We start from the raw sequence: 20425 nt of genomic DNA, 5'->3' as shown, positions 1-20425 counted from the left end.
TTTTCTGACGTCATCTTGTGACGTTTATAATACATCAGCGACTAAGTTACCCTGCATGTATCTGACATATTTTTTTAAAATTGTGAGCTGCTTTGTCAGATGACGAACAACAATAATCTAACCTCACCACTGAATCTTAAAACTGCAGACAAACAAGCAAAAAAAGCTAGTTCACTGTTTTTCATGCTCGCCGTGAGCAAACAATACGTTCTGCTTCTCAGTTTTCACAAGTAGTTTTCATTTCAAGTCCTTTAAATATCCACATTTTCAATTGTTAACATAGCTCCTGTGCTTATTCTACCATTTATGCCTGCAGGCTGACTAGAATGCAGTAATTCTACTGTGTTGGCAGAAAAATGACTGTTTCAGCATCTGTGTTTCATTTGTGCCAAGTCAAACAATCCCTATAAACCCTTTGTGCTATCAGGTGATTGCAGTGCCTGTTACTGTAAGGGTGTCCTTAAAACTAGCAGAAAAAGGACATATTAATGGGGTTTGGTGTGGTCTAGTAGGCTGTTCCAAGCCAAAGAAATGCCCTAAGCATCTGGATCTTGGATATTCTGATAGTGGTGACAGCGTCTTGATAAGTTTTCTGATCATATATGTTTTCTGATAATATTTTCATCTTCACAATGAGCATTTCCTAATGGAAAAAAAGGTTTTGTTAAAACACTTCAAATGTGTTCTAGCTTTTTCTCTTGCTAGATACCGAAATAACATACTTGGAATTAGAAGCTGTGTAGAAGTTCTAGACGTATACTCCATTATCTGCTTGTGGTCTGAGTAGTAACTCCGCTTGTACTTTTCCACCTTTCTCATCGGGAAGGAAGAGCAGTTCAAAGTAGGTCCTGAAAAACGGCCATCAGGGCAATGTTTTCTCTGACATGTAAAGAATTTCAGCTGTGGCCTTTGTATGTAAAGCAGCGTGGAAGAAATGCTTCCTTCATCTGTACTTGTTGACGGTGATTTGCTGGATCTTGGGTCTCCCTTGCTTGTGGGAAGCTGCAGCCTGCTTAATTCTCCTTCCTCTATTTTCTTAATTTACCGGATCTGCCACAAGATTAGTCAATCAGTGGGGCTATTGGCAGGCCTGCGAGAAAGTCTTACACTTCCTGGAGATGTTGCCCAATATGTTTTGGACATAAAGTGTTGAGGGAAGAGACAAAAAGACAAAAACGTCCTGTGATGGGGTTGAAGACACAACTGTGGCAAGAAGTTTGAGGCTGAAAGGCACAGTGAAACGGAACAGTCCTGCCGTGTGAAGGGGGTTTTGGAAAGGTGGGTGCCCTTGCTTTACTGTTCACTTCATCCTTTCCTTGCAGGAATGATAGTTACTGTCTGTATTAACGGTCGTATCTAATTTCCAAGACTGGAAGTGCTGAAAATGTATTCATTAAAATATGAGTAAAAAAAATGTCTGGGATTAGTTTGGCATAACAACTGCAGCTTCTGAAGAACTTGCATGGCATCCTGGTCTCTCGTGCAATATGAGGAACAGTTTTAATTCTAGATTGTGATGTAGCTTATGGATGAAGAAACGCATAAAGTGCTAACTCTGTGCTGTTACTGGGTTGCACAGACTCCTGGCTGAAAGAGTGAGAGTAGATGGATTTTATTTTAGAAGTCATCCAGTTTGAATGGAAATCACATTTCCGTGTTTAGGAAAAATAACCATTGTGCCCGTAGTGCAATTCATGAAAGTAATTTTTAAAAATATAATAGAACCTGAAGACTTTTACAACTTTTGCAGCACTTTTTGCCTTTGGATTTGAAAGCACTTAAATTGTTTAGCACACATTTTCCTATGAGAGGAGAATGTGATTTTTATAACCAGTGAAAAAGAGTAAAAACAACAGGTTGGAGCTTCTAGATTTAGAATCACTTTCTTAACTGATTAATTTGTTTGTTAAATGTTGTGAATCTGTTAGATCCCTCAATTATTTGAAAAAACAAAGCAAAGCTTTGGAGCTGGTGGAGAGCAGAACTTAGCTCTATGAGGTTGAACTGTAGACATTTTTTCTGCATTCTGAACCATCACAGCAAAATACGGTTGTCTTACCACAGTACTAATAAACACTACTAAGTACTAACAAAAAATTGTTACAAGATAAGTTATATTTGAGAAGACTAGTGTAAATACATTTAATAAATCCACTTTATCAGGAAGAAGTGTTGACAGTGTTATCTTGGCAATAAATTTCATTGCCAAATGAATTTTATTTTGAGATGATGAAATCCCAGTTCCTCTTCATGCAATTCCTGCTCGTCACTACTTATATTGAAATGTTAAAATACTGCAATAAAACAATTGCTTGCTTTGATTCTTTTTTGTCATCTATTTCCCATTTCTACTTCCCATCTTCCATTTGGTATTGTATGTTTTACTACCTCATTTTTTTCCTAATTTAAGGAGAAATTAAAAGTTTGCTAGCAGCAGTCATGGCTTTGAGGTGGAAGAATTGAGATGATAGAGGCGTGTTGGTTTACCGAGGCCACTCTAGGTGTTCAGGCTACAGCATCTGCCACTGATTGGTGTCATCTTGCTCAAATCTCACCTGTTTGTCTCTTCTTTCCCTCTCTGTTGGTTGTAAAGGCTTCAGGATACTTGCTGTTGTTGTTATGAGGGCAGTGGTCAATCAGAGTTTGCAGAAGTCTCAATTTGGCTATTCAAATTTATAATATGCCTGCTTACATCAAATGTCAAGTTACCTTATCTCTTCTTAGTAAGGTGAAATCAAGTGTTTATGACCTGTAGAAACCATGTTACTAAGGGAACAGAAGTGCTGACTAAATGTTATCTAAAAGATGCAGGTAATACAGTTTGGTAGTCTTCCTTGGTTTTGCAGAAAATGTCTGCCAAAGAGGACTCTACGGTGGAGACGAATGACAGTGAAGTACATGAGCTGAATCCTTCTGCAATGCAAGCTCTTTTCCCACATGCAACCATTGATTTTCACAAGCTTGCCGAAGGCATGGAGGCAGAATTCCAAGAAATCCGGGGACAGCTGCAGAGGGGTTACAACCCTACCATGAGAAATGAAGGCAACAGATTGAAGTCCTTCTTATCCTATACGACCCATTCATCATGGTCTTTGACAGAAATGGCAGCTGCTGGGTTTTATCACACACTTGTTAAATCCAGTGTGCAGTGTTTTTGCTGTGGGTTGGTTTTATTTACCACAAAGCTTAGATGTACCCCATACGAACAGCATAAGAAATTTTGTCCCACTTGTGAATTTGTCCTGGGCAAAGAGGTGGGTAATATTTCTAAGTATGACATACGCGTTCAGAAGTCTGAGAAGAATCCAGCAGAACACACCTACAAGTACAGCACAGAGGATGCAAGGCTGCAGTCCTTTGACGGATGGCCATTCTATGCCAGGGGAACAAAGCCCGATTCGCTTGCCAGAGCTGGGTTTTTCTTTACAGGTAATTGGGAGCAGTGCTTGGAGGGATTTCTGTTTTGATTTATAAAACGGTGCAAGTCTACTTACAATACTTGAATGGGTATAACATGATTTTTCATGCTGCTCATCCTTTTGTAATGTATTGTATCCCCCATAAACACTTTCTTTCCCAGGCTGAAGAACACAGGCAACTCAACTGTTCCTCATGCAGAAGGTGTTCCACATTTTCCATCGTCCTTGCTGCTGTTCTCTGCGCCTTTTCCTGTTCTAACACAGTATTTTCTGAGCTGAGAGGACCTCAATCACATGCACTGTTTAAGATATGGTTTAATTGTGGGTTTGTACAGTGGCATAATTATACTTTTTTCTGCTTATTTTTCTGTAACATATGCCAGGCTTACAGATCTGTTGTCTCTTCTTCTCCCCCAAAGGTGCAGACTGCTTTTTAAAGATCGGCATTATGTTTCCTCCACCCAGCCATAATCTATTGCATAATTGCTTTGATTTTGGATGCACCTTCTGCTGTGTGGCCCCACTGGGAATCTCCCTGAATTCTTCTGCAGTGAATATTAGTGCAAATACTGTAGAGAATATCACTTGAAGTCCTCTGGAATCACATTGTCCACTTTGAATGGTTCTTTTACAGCCTGGTTAGCAGGTGGCTCTTCCAGCTCTCTTCACTGGCTTTTTGTTCCTGCTATCTGGAAGAAGGTTTAGATTCCTTTAGCTTGTTACTCTTGGACTTTTTGGGGTTTTATCCATCCTGCTTGATTTCTTTTTCACACCTCATCTGCCAGAGCTTTTGAGCCTTCTGTTTTCTTCACTCAAAATCTTCAGCTTTTTGAATGATACTTTCTTAATTTTTGTAATCTGAATTATTTTCCTATCAGTCATACTAATTTCCTGTAACATTTCATGAGACTTTTCTAATAAATAGCACGTACTGGTGTTGCACTTCCAGTAAAACATCTTTCAGGAAACTCTCAAATGCCTGTAAGAGAGTTGTTGGGGGTTTTTGGTTTTGTTTGGGGTTTTTTTTGGTCGTTTGATTTCATTTAGTCAGCCATTTCAGCTTCCTTACCTTTAAATAGTTCCTGGTTTTGAAGTTTAACACAGCCTTAGTAGGTTCCCTGTTTCTGTGGGGGACATTGCATCTAAGTAAATTACAATCATGGTTGCACAGTGACACTTCCACTATGAGAATTTGACCTCTTCCCAGCAGATTTCTCAATACCAATGCACATCGTCCTGCAGACTTGCTCACCAGCTGCCCCAACAGATTGTGCCTGATAGTCTCTAAAAAAAAAAAAAAAGTCATCTCTGCTTTGCATCTCAAGGTGGTATCTGTGCAGTCCACCTGGGGGATAACTAAGTCACTGGGTGCAATTCTGGTTCTTACTCAAAGTGCCTCTCTCATTTCTTTGAGTATCACATACTTAGTTTTTTCGTCCTGGTTGGTTGACTGATAGTATGGACCAAGAACTCTATTATTCCAGTAAAGGCCTGAAATTCCAGTCTGTAGAAAAAATTTGGCCTGTGTTGGTCAGTTTGATTTTGCTCTGAGATATCATTAAGATCAGATATTTCTTTTCCTTCTATCACTGTTTACTCTATTTTCCCTGAATATTTTATATACCAACATTACAGCATTTGACTGACCTGTCTGTCTTCCATTATGTTTACGCTGACTATCAGTATGTTAACTTAGGGACAAAAATTCTAGTTCTCCCATCCTATTCCGTTGGTTTCTAGAATTGTTCGTTTACTCAGCCTTTACAAGTAAACTGACTTGCTAGAATGCAAAATGGAAAAAAAAAAAAGCCAACAAAAAAGACAAGTTTATTCTATCAAACCCGTACAAATTCTTAGATATTTCTGAAGTTTTACTTGATGGAAAGATCTATGTTATGTTTTTACTCTTGGATCTGTACCAAGTTTAGACCCAGACTGACCCAGCCGACATTAAATGGAAACCTAAGCAGTTTTGTAAACCTTTTTAGTTTCAGTTGCTATAATCTAAGAAAAAGTCTTTACTTAGCTACAAATTTTGGACCAATGATATGTGCTGGTATACTCGTAATCACGTGGCTAGAGTGTGAGCAGGTAAAACACACAAATGTGTGATTACCTCTGAGCTCTGTAACTCTCTAATTGCAGGCAAGAAAGATACAGTGCAGTGTTTTTCATGTGGTGGATGTCTGGGAAATTGGGAAGATGGTGATGATCCTTGGCGAGAACATGCTAAATGGTTTCCTGAGTAAGTTGACTGAATGTCCTAGAGATATTTCCATATGCACAAAAAGGTTGATTTGGTTTGATATCTCTTTTTTTCCTCAGCAACGATGCTAGAAGTAAAAGCAAAAAAAAAACCCCATGTTTGTTTTCAAGGTTGTTCCATTCAGACAATAGATTTCAGCAGATCTTTATTTCTGACAACTGAATAGTATAAGTCTGCTGTCCTTAACCTTATAATTATTCTATGTATATTCTTTTATTCTACTTTCTAGAACTTTCTAGAGATCTCCCATGGGCATTTATCATTGGGCAAAAGCCAGATGATTATTCTCTCAGATAGTCACTATGTTGCAAGAACAATGCTGATAGCAGCAAAAAGTTTGCCTTTGTTGCATCGTCTTTCTATTGGGAAAAATCCTGAGTATGCACCTTTTAATAACTGAAACACTGCTTCCAGGAATAATGTTTTCAGGTTTTTTTTATAGGTGTGAATTCCTTCAAAGTGAGAAATCAAGTGAAGAAATTAAAAAGTACACTGAAACCTACAGTGGATTTGTTGGAGTGGTGGTAATCATATAATCTATTTCAATCTTCCTTTATCATAGAATCATAGTACGGATTAGGTTGGAAAGGACCTTGAAGATCATCGAGTTCCAACCCCCCTGCCACAGGCAGGGACACCTCCCACTAGACCAGGTTGCCCAAGGCCACGTCCAGCCTGGCCTTGAACACCTCCAGGGACAGGGAATCCACAGCTTCTCTGGGCAACTTGTTCCAGTGCCTCATGACCCTCAGAGTGAAAAACTTCTTCCTAATGTTTAATCTGAACCTGCCCTCTTCCAGTTTAAAGCCATTCCCCCTCGTCCTATCACTACATGCTCTAGTAAAAAGTCCTTCCCCAGCTCTCCTGTAGGCCCCCTTTAGGTACTGGAAGGCCGCAATAAGATCTCCCCAGAGCCTTCTCTTCTCCAGGCTGAACAGCCCCAACTCTTTCTGCCTCTACTCACAGGAGAGGTGCTCCAGCCCTCAGATCATCGTCATGGCTCTCCTCTGGACATATTCCAGCAGGTCCATGTCCTTCTTATGTTGGGGACTCCAGAGCTGGATGCAGTACTCCATGTGGGGTCTCACAAGATCCCAAGGAGGTGCTATCTGAGACTTGAAGATAGGCCTTGATCCTGATTTCCACATTCTTTCTCCTAAAAAAAAAAAAAACAACAACCCAAAAGCTGTGCATAATTGCATTTGTAATTAACACTATACACTCTGGGTGGAAACTGTTTCATGTAAGTTTATTTTGATGTTTGCATCCAAGCTGCTTGCCTAGGCAGTACTGAGGTAGTCCACTGATGAAAAGCAACATACCTCTAATTGGTACTTATCCTACTCAAAGGAATATGGATGAATTAACTCCTCATGGCATCTATATGTATTTATTGATTCTAAGGAAGATTCTAGGCAAGCATGCTAAACTAGGCGCTTCTGCATGGCTGAAGCCAGGTAAGGTGAACTCTACCCTGCCAGCTCTTCTTGTATGACTTCATCTTTGCTTGGGGGATTTGCTTTCATCAGAAAAAAAAGATATTTCATGATTAAAACCTGTATGCTTCAAAAATCACAAAAAACCTGGAAGCTAACCCCATTAGCTGATGAAAGAGGAGAGGGCTGCAAGTATCTCCTGGAAAACACCATCTCAGATATCTTAAGAGCATCAGTGCTATCTTTCTTTCTTTAGAGCTGGTACTGTCTGAGGAGAGCCATTTCTTCTCATTAATAACAACCTGTCATTAGTCAATTCTGTTCCAGAAAGGTCTCTCTCAAACTAAAAGCATTTCAAATGTTGATACTTAGTATTAGCCCTGTTTATATATTATAGTTATTTCCTTTGTTTAGCTGAAGAGTGAAATGAAAACAGGATGTATAATAGAAATAAGTATTAATTTTTAATTTTCCACTTAGGGGAGGCATTTCACAGCTTCCTTTATCAAGGAGAGTTTGTCTACTGCAACAGGTAAAAAAGTAGAATACACTGACTGTTAACTTTTCATTAGAAAATAATGCCTTCATATTTTTATTGTACATCACCATTAACAAAATTGCTCTAGGCTGCTGTGGGTTTTTTTTGAAGCAAGATTACATGTGTGAAAGATTATTGCTTCTGTATTTCTGAAATTTTTACTGCAAGTATAAATTTGTTCTCTTTAGAAGCTAAGTCTAAAACACGCTGCTTAAGTAGATTTACCTTACTTGCATTTGCCTGTGTGAGAGAGAGATGAAAACTAAATGAAAACTGAAGGCTTTGAAAGAAAAACATAGATTTTCATCTGTACTATAAATGAAGACTATACATTTCTAATTGTCTAAAAAATAAAGTTCTGTGGTTGTGTTTTTGCTTTGCTGTAAGCCTGAGATATTTGCAATCTAGTTCTGTTCTTGCTTTGGAGAGTCTGATGGCATGCTAAAACTTTCCTGACTAACCAAGTATCTTTGGTTGCAAAGGTGATCTTGTCTTGAACATCTTTGAGGATGAAGGAGTTCGACTAGACTCGTTTAAAACTTGGCCAGCAGAAGCCCGTGTTGAAGCCACCGCTCTTGCTAAAGCTGGGTTTTTCTATACAGGTTTGAAGCAAGTTTGTTAACTATATAAACACAGAACAAGTAAAAGGTTCACTTTCCAATGCAGGTGAGACAGAGGTTCAAGATAGTCCTGCTACCTAATTAAAATATTGCTATAACTTTCAGTAAGGAGAGTAATACAGCTGCAAAATCAGAATGGCTTTTGCAAAAGCCAGAGTGATGGAATCGAAATGGAATGACCCTGTCTGAGGTGAAAGCCAGAGCAAAGAGTTGCAAAGAGGATATGTTTCTAGAAGGGAGAAAGCACGTGTCTGGGCACTTGTGGTATTCATTTGTCTCGTGTCACTAAAAGGACAATAATGGCACATCTCCCAGTTCTGTGGCTTTTTCTTTTCCTTGATTTAATTTTTATTATTTGTGATTTAAAAAGCACACAATTACAGTAACAGACAGAGGTCACTGAGGTAAACTCATGAAACAACTGCACTGTTGCAGCTTTTATGCTGCTGACATGTTAATAAGGAAAGAAATCATGTCCACCACCATTTTTGAGGTGCAAAATTTCTTGCTTGCAGGAGAAGGCGATAAGGTACAGTGCTTCAACTGTGCACGTTGCTTACAGGAATGCGAAGAAGGTGACGATCCTATGGAACAACATGCAAAATGGTTCCCTGAGTGAGTGACAGAGTATCTTAAGACAATTTCCTGCTGTGAGATGGAAGTTGCCATGCACTCTTGCTGTTGGTTTTTTAATACTACTTTAAATGTATATAAATAACTATGTTTCTTGAGTGTGTGGGACATTGTGCCTCTGTGAAAACCCTTTTCTTAATTAATGTTTAAATGTAGAAATTCAGTAAAAGTTTCCAAACAAAGGGAATGTTTGTAGAAATAGTTCCACCTTTCTGCCAAACGTAAGCAATTGAAGCAATGCATTGCGCTGACTGCTGTGTCTTTTGAAAACTTCATTCTAGTTCCAACTGCTTGGAATTACTTGGAAAGTCACTGGAAGAGCAACCAGAGAGCCTGTGGACACTACAGCCTGCACAGGTTTGTGCTAGTCTGCAGTATTTGTTGTTAGTGAAGCAATATTCGTGCTTTGCAATTTTAGGTAATGGTTCCAGTTGCAGGGAGCCTCAGCGCGCATGTGTGTGCAGAACAAGCAGGTTATTGCAGTCTTCATCCCGGACAGCCTTTTCAACGCACCGCGTTTCAGCGGTCACTGAGTGGGTAGGGGGTATGTGGCACTGTTATGGTTTGAGGAACACACACCAATTTACTGTCGTTTAGACAATTATCCTCTCACCCAATGACCCTTCCCCACCCAGGAAAGGGAATTGGGAAAAACAAGGAAACGTGGGACTTGAAGTATAGACAGATTTAATATTAGATAAACAGAGTAGGATTAGATAATTAACGTTATAGCACTAAAGAACCAATATTGGTGCCAATACCAATATAAAATACACAAAGATTATACTGAGCCCATTCTATCAGTCAGAAGCTGTGCACTCCCAGCAGTGGACAGCAAATGTCAGACACTGCGAGTGCTACGGTTTCGGGAGGAAGGGAAGAGCTCAGGGGTCCAGCACTGGGGAAAGAAGTTCTCAGGATCACAGCCATCATAGAAGAGGAAGACTCCTCAGCAAACTTTCTGATTTATATTGAATGTGATGTTCATGGTATGAAATAATCCTGTTGGCCAGCTTGGGTCAAGTGCCCGGGTCTCACTCCTCCTTGTCCCTGCACTGGGCAAGCTCGGAAACACTGAGACCTTGAAGCCTGCATACCATAGCTGGCTATAAAGTAAATATTTTCACCAATTCAGAAACTAGAGTCTTCTAATAGTGTGGTTTTCCCAAGCATAGAAGAGACTTTACTGAAAAGTAAAATTACTGAAAGATAAATTAGTCCCATGTTGCTCAAACCAGGACAGACAGGTATCCTCAAACAGCGGCTGCCTGCCTGCAGGTGTGGACGTGAGCTGTGGAGAAAGCACCTCTGCAGGGCAGCTACTGGCAATCAGCTTTTCAGTAATTAGCAGCAATCACCCTTTGCTGGCCAACTGTAACTGGCACAGCAGCACCTGGGTGGCTGCGTGGCTCTGTGGGTAGCAAAGTCCCCCATCCCACCGTGCCAAGCTGTAGGGGGGCCACCACAGAGAGGCTGGTGGGATGGGGGAAGCTGTCCCAGTTTGGGGGACTGTGGGAAGCTCTCTGGGGAGGTTTTGTGCGGGATGTGTTACTGTGGGAGGTCGCACTGCTCCTCTCTTGGGTCGGTTTGTTCAGGTGTCTTGAGGATGCACGCAGCTGAGAAGTACAAAGCGATTATTTATTCACTGAGTCGTGCTGAAGATAGATGGGATGTTATGAGCTCCAAGGATGAGCGTTAATGTGCCCACCACCCCACTCAGGGAAGCGAGGGCTCACTCCTGGGCTGGCAGGTGGCAGAGTCCTCCATCCATCAGCCCCCGTCTCACCCCACTCCCTCTGCCCGTAGCGGTACCATCCCTGCATCTCTGCAGACTGTCTCACAGTTTTCTCTCGATGCTCTGCATCAAGGTGATGCATCCGCATCATACCAGAGCTGGGCCTTGTATCCTTGGTAGGTGGGCAGCAAAACCCTGCTACGGAAGAAGCTTACAGGGAAGAGAGAGAGAAAGATAAAGATAGAGGGGCGTTACGGCTGAGGTCCTGCTCCCCCAGAGGGAGGGGTAAAGAATTTTGCTAGTGTTGAAAAGCACAGAGCTAGTACTGCATGTGTTCTAAATTGCCCTTGCACCTGCTGGTGCTTGCTGGTACCAAAACAACTCAGTTTGAACTAAATAATAAAATTTAAGGGAGTATAACTGGATTTATTTTTGTTCTAGCAAACTCCTCATAAAGCAAATCTTGAAGAGACAGCAACCCCACATTCTGCAGGAGCTGGTGAGTACTGTGCAGCTCACCTGAAAGGATGCTGGTGTTGAATTTACATTTTAGCTTGAGAGGGTTGTCAAAGGTTTTCTGGATTTGGCCCTTACTCAGTAAAGGCAAGATTTTCATTGAAGTAAGGACTGTTAGGATTTATGGATTGTCCATATATAGCAACAACAAAGAGTAGAGAATCTGTCAGCTACTGCTTGCTTTTGTAGTCTATGAATATAAACCAATCCCTTAGCGGGCGAAAGGTACTTTTGCGCAGATGAGGCATATAAGCAAACTAAATAATTTTGTGGTGATGCAGTATGACTTTTCTTTCATTCATGTTTTGGAAAATTGCAAATGTATACCAGCTGCATACTGCATGTTATAAGTACATGCTTCTAGATAAAAAAAGAAACTAGTTGAGATAACCTTCCACTATCGTTTGCTTCTGATGCTTCCTTTTTCCAAATACTACAGCCATTTCAAGGGAGTGGTTTTGTCAATGCAAGTGAGTGGATTTCTGAGGGAAGAGTTCATACACAATGCTTTTTCTGCAGGACAATACTGATGTGCAAGCGCAGAGTTGATAACTCAAAAGTAAATTTGCTATAGTGGTAATGCCCAGATGCTTTCTTCAGCAAGCATTTCTTTGTGGTAATCCAAAAATGGCTATTACTGCCTCCCAGAAATGCCAAAATTATTTGGAATATACGTATCAGGTGGAGCCGTTCTGTAACTTTTGAAGGCACTAACAGCAGATTTTAGAGCTCTGGAAGCATAATAATATTTTTAAAACTCATGGTACTGAAACAGTCAAGGGAACAATAAAAGTCATAATTGATAGTTTATTGATGAAGATGTTTGTTCATTCTTTGTATTCACCACCAGGTACATCTCCATTTTACTGAAAGTGACTGGGGCTGTTTCTGGCAGGAAGTCCTAGTTCCCCAGGCTATGGCATAAATATACCCTGTCCTGTCTGAAATGCTTCAGAAAAGGAGCTCTCTGGTGTCATCTCTTAGTGAAGTGCAGGAAGAGCCATGAGCACTTCTGGGCTTCATTGTACTTTTGCTGAACATGCAAAGAATAAAACGGTACTGCATCATCTGAAATAACAGATTACCATGGTGTTTTTGGCAGTACATATACTGTGTACCTCTATAATTACATCCACGTAAAAGTACATTTACCTTATTTCAGCTGTTCAGAAATACCAAAGTACAGCCCCCACACATTTATTTTGGGGTGGATTATCTACTTCATGGATAAACTGTACTATGGGTGCAGACAACATAGCTGGTTCTATAGAGAATCGATGCTTTGTACCAGAACTTAGAAACCCTGGCAGAGCAACAGCTTTAGAGAGCTTGGGGCAGAGACTCCGTGGCTCTGTAGGAAGATAATACCCCTCCAGAAAGGATGTTTAGGTCAAGTTTAACACTCCTTTGTCTGCATGGTGCCGTATGAATGTGTCTTCGCCACTTTCTGAGCCTGCTGGCGAGTTTGGCAATTCAGTTGTTTATTGACACAGTGCTGAATGTATGCTAATTATTCTTTCCAGACCATGGAAAGCTGGACCCCTGCACTGAGATACCAGCAAGTCTCTACACAGAGCTAGGTCATTTCCAGCAAAGCTTTTTAGCTCAAGTTTTTCACTTGATTACTTGCTACACACAAACTAACCCTACATGAAACTAGATGGGTGCAAAGCCAACTGAGTAGGACAAAGAGAAAGGGTGGAAACTTGGTTTATCCAGATGTGATACCCATTTTTTCCAGTATCTAGAAAATCTCAGGTTCTTATTACTCCAATTTAATGGACAGCTGACTCTATTTGACTTTTGTGTACAGAATCAGCTATTCACTACGTTTTATTATTTAATGTCACCCTTTTTGCAGACATGACACCTGTTGAAAGTCAGTGTTTTCAAGAAGCAAAGAACTTGACCGAACAACTTACAAAGGCTTACAACCATAACAGCTTCAGCAAATTGTTTTCCTTTGGGAACTCAAACCATTTGGCTATTGACTTGAAATTACTCTATGGGGACCCATCCATTGTCTCAAAGGATATTAACAATCAGCCAATACAGCAGCTCTTTCTTCATGAAATCCTTGCGAACCTTAACTCTACCATTGTGCTGGAAGGTGAAGCGGGAAGTGGAAAAACAGCATTGCTCAGGAAAATAGCTCTTCTTTGGGCGTCAGGCTGCTGCCCCATTCTGAGCAGGTTTAAGTTTGTATTTTATCTCTCCCTGACTTATGCAAGATCAGATCAGAGCATAGCTGATATTATATGCAATCAGTCAGTAGGATTTGTGGGACCATTAACAGAAACAACTCTAAGAGACATAATTCAGCCACTGAAAAAACAGGTCTTATTTCTTTTGGATGACTATAGTGAGGTGAATTCAGTGCCCCAAACTATAGAAGAACTTATACAAAGGAACCATCTCTACCAGCATTGTTTGGTTGTTGCTGTCCGTACTAACAGGATGAGAGAAATTCGCAAGTATGCAGCCACCACTTTAAGCATTGCAGAGTTCCCTCTGTCCAGCACTCTGTATGTACTAAAGAAATTGTTCTCCTACAATATTGACCTCGTGGAGAAGCTTCTCGTTCAGCTGGAGCTTGAAAAGTCTATGAAGACCGTTCTAAAGACACCACTTTTTATGGTGTCTCTTGCTGCATATTGGGTACAGCACCCAAAGGGCAACATAATCATCAATGAGGTTATTTTTAAAGCCTATCTGCTCTATCACTTACTAAAATACAGTGAAGAAAGAGAACATGTACTGGCTGTGTTTTCCTCATGTGGTGAGCTTGCCTTAACTGGTCTTTTCAAGCCATCCTTTGATTTCACCGAGTATGATCTGTCTGAAGCAGGAGTTGATGGAGATGAAGCTGTTAGGCTGGGTTTGCTGAGCAAATTTACTGCTCAAAGGCTTCATCCAGTTTATAAATTCTTTCACCCCTTCTTCCAGGAGTTTCTCGCAGGAAGAAGACTGAGCAAGCTCCTGGTTTCTGATCAAAAAGAAAAACTGGAGCAAGGGATGCAGTACTTGCAGCAAATCAACACATTTAGAAAAGTTGCTGGCCGCTATAATTTTTTATTGGATTACGCTTGCAGCTTCTCTTCCAAAGCAGTGCCCCAAATTATATCCTATTTATTTAAATTGATTGACTGCAAGGAGTCATTGGAAAGCCAGTCAGAAAATGATGAACATCTGCAGCACCATTCAGACCTACCAATAAGAATGTTGTTTATTGACCAGTTAAGTTTTATTGATCCAAAACTGCTTCTTCCAGTTTTCATTCATCATTTACTGAACTTTGCTACTTTTGTAGTTTATAAGAGTAATACTGTCTCTGTGTGTGCCCCAATCATTTTTCAGTTCCTAAGAGGCAAAGATATTTCATTAAGTTCATTTTTATCACCACAAAAATCTAAGCTGCGTTTTTTCCAGGATTACCCAGAATCGCTCTCTCTACCCAGAAGTTTCCAGGTTGAAGTACAAGGAAGTGAGCACAAACAAGAATTTAATGCATCTGAAATAGGTGCTTGCTATTCTTCACTGGAGATGCCAACAATTGACCGGGATTACGCTCCTGCATTTACACTTTTTAAGGACATGGCACAAAAAATGAAAAAAGAAGAAGAAGAAAACCATAGATTCATTTCACTAATACAAAGACATCTACCAGACTCCATCGTGTGTCCTTTCCTACATACAACAGGGAAGATACCACTTTTAAAATGTACATTCAGAAACATCAGTTCCTTTCAGGAAGCTGACCTCAGGAATTTAATGACACTGTTTTCCGTTTCGGATTATATTGAACTTCAGCTGAATAACAGTCCTGGTTTTATAGAAGTTATCCGACCTGCTATTGAACAGTACAAAGAACACTTTAAAAAATGTAGTCTGCATCATCTTAACTTGAGCATATCAGAGCAAGAATTACTTCTCTTGATGCCTTTTGTGGAATGTCTTGAGATAGTCGAAAAAGAAATGCCAGGTACGGCGTACTAAATTTTGGCAGAATGTAATTTTTTTCCCTAGTTCCTTTTTTCTTCCTCTTGCCTTGGTGCCTGACAACTGAGCAGCTCCAAATCCATGAATAATCATAGAATCATGGAACAGTTTAGGTTGGAAGGGACCTTGAAGATCATCAAGTTCCAACCTCCCTGCCATAGGCAGGGACACCTCCCACTAGAACAGGTTGCTCAAAGCCCCATCCAACCTGGCCTTGAACACTTCCGTGGATGGGTCATCCACAGCTTCTCTGGGCAACATGTTCCAGTGCCTCATGACCCTCAGAGTGAAAAATTTCTTCCTAATGTTTAGTCTAAACCTGCCCTCTTCCAGTTTAAAGCCGTTCCCCCTCGTCCTATCACTACATGTCCTTGTAAAATGTCCCTCCCCAGCTTTCCTGTAGGCCCCCTTTAGGTACTGGAAAGCCACAGTGAGGTCTCCCCGGAGCCTTCGCTTCTCCAGGCCAAACAACCCCAACTCTCTCAGCCTCTCCTCATAGGAGAGACGCTCCAGCCCTCTGATCGTCTTTGTGGCCCTCCTCTGGACCCACTGAGTCTGCATTTTGGGGGATAGGCAGCCATTCTGCACTCACAGATTTCCATCCTGGCCCCTAATTTCAGACTATGATCTCAATACTGGTTTTTGATCTAAAAGAGGTGTATGTCACTACAAAGGCAAAACTACACTTTGGCAGAAGATAGTGCAGCGTGGAGGACACGCTACCAGGCACTGATGGATGTGCATTTTCTGCTTGGGGCAATCTGAGTGGATCTGCACTGGGTTTTCAAAATAGAAGACTATTGGGCAGCGCAGGCGTGTTTATGGGATGCTGCCAGGTGTACACCCAGGCTGCAAGCAGCACAAGCCTCAGCGAAGGATGGGTTAGCAGGGAAAGGCAGTGGTATAAGGAGGATAGGAAGCAGCAGTCAAGAGAAGGGAAGCCAAAGATGTTAGGATGTGAGATAATGAACTTCAGCTACAAAAACCTTGGCAAATTGTCAGAACAGAGGGATTAATCAGGTCAACCAAGTTTCATTGTATGTTTGTCTGGCTTCATCACAGAACTACTTTTTTCAAATTTGGACAAATTCATCCACCTGGAGGAACTGTCAGTGAGTCAATGTGAGAACAGCAATGTATTTGATACAATACCCGATGGCTTCAAAAATCTCTGTAACATGAAGAAATTGTTGATAAGAAGAATGAAACTTGAAAACAGCTCTAGGCTGGGTAAGGTGCACTGTAAAACTTTAGGTACTGTATTCCACTAGAACTTGTTAGTACTCAGTAGCAGTTTTAATTTATCCTTTAACAGGCATGTAGGATTTCTGAGTCATCTTCCCATTGCTTCTGCCCTACAGCTTCTACCTTGAGTTTACCACCCCAACAAAAAAGAGGTGCTGAGTTTTAGTGCTGTAACTTTATTGACCTCCATAACTTAGTATGGAGGAATGAGCAGGACTGTGCTCTTTGTTTTGCTGAAGTGAGTATTTTCCCTTCTTACCACTCCCAGTCCACTGGGAAGAAGAAGAGAGGGAGCACAACTGGCAGCTGAGCACAGATCACGTGCATAGCAGCTCCAACAGGTCTATGCACAGGTCGTGACTTCTGTTTTAGCTGCCTTATTCCACAAAGAAGCTTACTTTCCAGTCCAAGGCCCCTAGAAAAACAAATTTTTGTACACTATGGTAACAAACCAACAACATTCACTAAACTGTACCCTCAATATGTGGGTGTTGGATACAGTTTTACAATGTACCTAAAACTAAAAACTTTAGGGGGAAGATGTTCAAAAAGTTTCAGTCCTGCTAAATGAAAAACTAGAGTATTTTTCACATGTGAAAGAAACCAGAAATTAATCTACAGCAAAACTTGCTTCCATTTTAAGGCCAGAATGATCTATCATGATTCTACTTATAAAATAGAACGCAGGCCATCTGATTTTAAGATGTAAACAGAGGAATCAAGCTGCTGCTCCCATTCATCTTCTTATCTGTCTCCCTTGCTTTTGTTGTGGTAGAAGATGCTTCCCTCTATAGTAAAGTTCACAGGTGGACCTAGGAGAACCTTCTTGATTTTTGACCTTGTTCACTACACAATGAATCTCCAGTGTTGCAACACTTTTGTTTCGTAGTTGAATTTATTAAGAGCTTCCAAGACCTCTCTGTTTTTCACCTGGACTGCTCCAGCTACTTCGATTCTGGGTCCCTTCTGGCAGCAATTTCTTCATGCAAGAAGTTAACAGAAATCAAGCTAACTGGGTCATTTTTGGGAGATGGAGATTTGCTTTCTTTAGGTAGGATTTTTTTTTTAATACAGAAAACTCACTTTTAAAAACTTAATAGATGAGAGAAACTGCTAATTTTAAGTTCCAGGAATGACAATGTATACTTTTTCCTTTCCTTCTAGCTGCTGCTCTGCCCAATTTTGTCTCTCTCAAACTGTTGAATCTTGAAGGGCAATATTTTGATGACAAGGATGCTTGTGAAATCTTTGGTTTGTACTTATCTTTCCTTTTGGTTGATCTCATTTTTTGCATTTGACAGAATTGTTTTGTTTTGGGTTCTTCTGTAGATCTTAAGAAATAACTTGAACAGCTTAAATGCCATCTGAGATACAAGAGAGTATCTAGAACTAGAATGTCAAATCAGGTCTCACAAAGCAGTTTGTGATGAAGGGCGTGTGTTCACATCCTTCTGAGAAGGATGAGCCAAGTGAGATGGATGGCTGTCCTAAACTATGGAATCAGAGGTGTCCAGCACCTCTGAAAGCCAAGATGGTTCTCCTGCAAAAGCCATGTCTATGGGGGACAGGGAAAAGCTGAAAAAGATTGCATTTTGGGAAGGGAGCATTACCCTAATTTATTTTTCTTTTCTGCGGGCCCCTTGAGTTTGGCAACATGGAAAATTCCTTTTATCTCTAGAGGATTCATGAGACCTCTTAGATCCTTTCTGGAGTAGTTCTGACTTTTCTCTTGATGACCGTTTCAAGCTATTGTGTTACAGTGTGAAGCGACCTTCACAACAGTGGCAGGGCTGTACCTGAAGAAAGAAAGCTGGTAGTAACCTACTGCCCAGAATCTAAATTTAAATGTTTTTTAACTTGGCTCTGCTGCTGGCACTCATTGGCATTACAAGATTTATACTTGTTTAATCTTAACAAGAAATGTCATCTTATTTCTGCAGCATACAATTTAGGTGTTCTTCTTAACCTGGAGGAGCTCATCCTTCCTAGAGGGAAGGGAATAAAGTCTGCAGCCAAACTGATTGTTCAGCAGTGTCTACACTTGCTGCACCTCAGATGCTTCTCACTTACTCTATGTCTGGATGATGAAAGCCTGTTGGAAATAGGTGAGTTTAAAGGAGAGAACTTCAAACATGAAATAATATTTCTCAGTACAGAATATACTGCTTCAGGATAAATTCATTTTCTGTTTGTATACATTGCAACAATTGCAAATTTTTTGGCATTTTTAATGGGTATATTTTTTTCCTGTTTATTCTATACACAGCCCAAAATATTTCTTGCTCATCAAAGTGTATTCAGACTGCTTATATACTAGACTTTACTGAAACCTCTTTTGAAATACCTTCTTAGTTCCCCTTGTCTTCTACACAGCAATGTAAATTACAAGAAAAATAATCAGTGGAAAAAACCACTAGCTTAACATACAGTTTCATAACTTCATTGCTAGTTTCGTTAGCTTATATGCCATCACTGTTAAAAATGTGTATTACTAAAATATTTCTTTAATTTAATACTTATTTAGTATAGTGTTGTAGTTACCATCTCATATATAGGCTGCAGAAAATGTCTTATTTTCGTAAGCAAGTGCTAAGTCTGCCATATCATCTTTCTTTATTTTTGACATACATTTTAGTATATATAGCGACTTGATGACAAGAGTCCCATCTTTTAAGTAGGCTGACCATAAAGCCAGACTGAAGAGCGTATGTGATGGTACACAGGCATGCAAGACATGATTGTTAAACTCAGTGTCGTGCATCTGTGCAAAGCTGGCCTGGTGCCTGACCTCAACTGGTTGCATAAGCTGGTGTTGTATTTGCTTTACTCTGTAAGAGTGGTTGTTATTCGAACACTCATAAACACACTCGTATTGTATTCTACTAGGCACTAATGTGCCTGCTAAAGTATCCTCTATTTTATCAGTCTCCTGATGCTTAAATGAATTGAGTTCAAAGTTCTACTTTTTTCAACCTAATAGCAATGACTTTGTTTTATCTTTAATGTACAATACCTCAGCTTCATTGTATTTTCATTCATGTTTCATATGGGTTTGGAGCATCTTTATATCCTTATGGATGTCTTGGGTCTTTTTTTCAGCAAAGCTTGCAAATTGTGGAGGCTTCCAGAAGCTTGAACAGCTCTCACTGTCAGTAAATCACGACGTTACTGAAACTGGTTGGAGAAACTTCTTCAGAACGCTTAATAACATGCCTGCTTTAAAAGAGCTGGACATTAGCCGTATGTTCACGCATCAGATCAAAGCCAGCGCACCAACAGTGACAGCTTTTGTCCAGTGTGTTTCTCAACTGCCTGGTCTTATGACAATACTAATGTTGGGTTGGCTCCTTGATGCAGAAGACCTTAAAATGTTTGAGGTCATGAAGGAGCAGCATCCCCAGTCTAGGAGTTTAAAATTATCTTGGCAATGGGTCTTGCCTCTTTCACCAATTTTTCAAGATTAGAAAAGCTTGAAAGTGTTAGGGTTTGGGGTTTTTTTCTCTTCCTTCTTGTATTATGAACTACACACATGCATTGCAAATAAACATAAATTGTAAAATTGTTACCAGGATGAAACATGCCACTCTACTACAGCAGGGTTAGGTTAATGTGAATGGATCAAGGAATAGGAGACAGCATTAATGTAACTCTAAAAATCTGACTTGTATTGCAAATGTGGTTATAGATCGTACCTAAGTGATATCTTCCAAAGAAAAATGTAAAATTTTGCTTAAAGCCTACTTAAAATAAATTATTTCTATCAGCTGTTTTGCTTGCAATGAAATCAATTACATGCATCACTTATGAAATAAGAGTCATAAAACCCTTTATGGTCAGGAATGCACTAAAAACAATGCTGGATGTCAGATTCTACTAGCGTTAAAAAGCAATAAAAGCCACTTTTTGTAATGTAATGCCAGATACTAACATAGGACTAGCTGAGGCAGACAGCAGTCGTGCCTCTTTAGCAATGAACAGTTGCTGAGCAGCTGATTTGGAAGCTTTGCATCATGCAACC

The 20425-nt window shown here is 40.3% G+C and overlaps 1 protein-coding gene across 1 annotated transcript; it reads left to right on the top strand.

The window, feature by feature from the left end:
• Positions 1–14: 14 nt before the first annotated feature.
• On the top strand, positions 15–20170 carry NAIP (NLR family apoptosis inhibitory protein). The gene is made up of 15 exons (XM_082497775.1): positions 15–1278; positions 2847–3429; positions 5565–5664; positions 6128–6209; positions 7602–7653; positions 8142–8261; positions 8795–8894; positions 9194–9269; positions 11089–11146; positions 13025–15145; positions 16225–16392; positions 17297–17458; positions 17572–17658; positions 18348–18512; positions 19507–20170. The coding sequence occupies exons 2-15, from the start codon at positions 2850–2852 to the stop codon at positions 19869–19871; spliced, it is 4236 nt and encodes a 1411-aa protein (XP_082353901.1). The 5' UTR covers positions 15–1278; positions 2847–2849; the 3' UTR covers positions 19872–20170.
• Positions 20171–20425: the final 255 nt, after the last annotated feature.

This window comes from Vanellus vanellus (assembly GCF_965231255.1).
Source record: "Vanellus vanellus genome assembly, chromosome: Z".
Taxonomy (NCBI): domain Eukaryota; kingdom Metazoa; phylum Chordata; class Aves; order Charadriiformes; family Charadriidae; genus Vanellus; species Vanellus vanellus.
The sequence above is the reverse complement of the archived record's forward strand: the minus strand, read 5'-3'. Positions and strand labels throughout refer to the sequence as shown.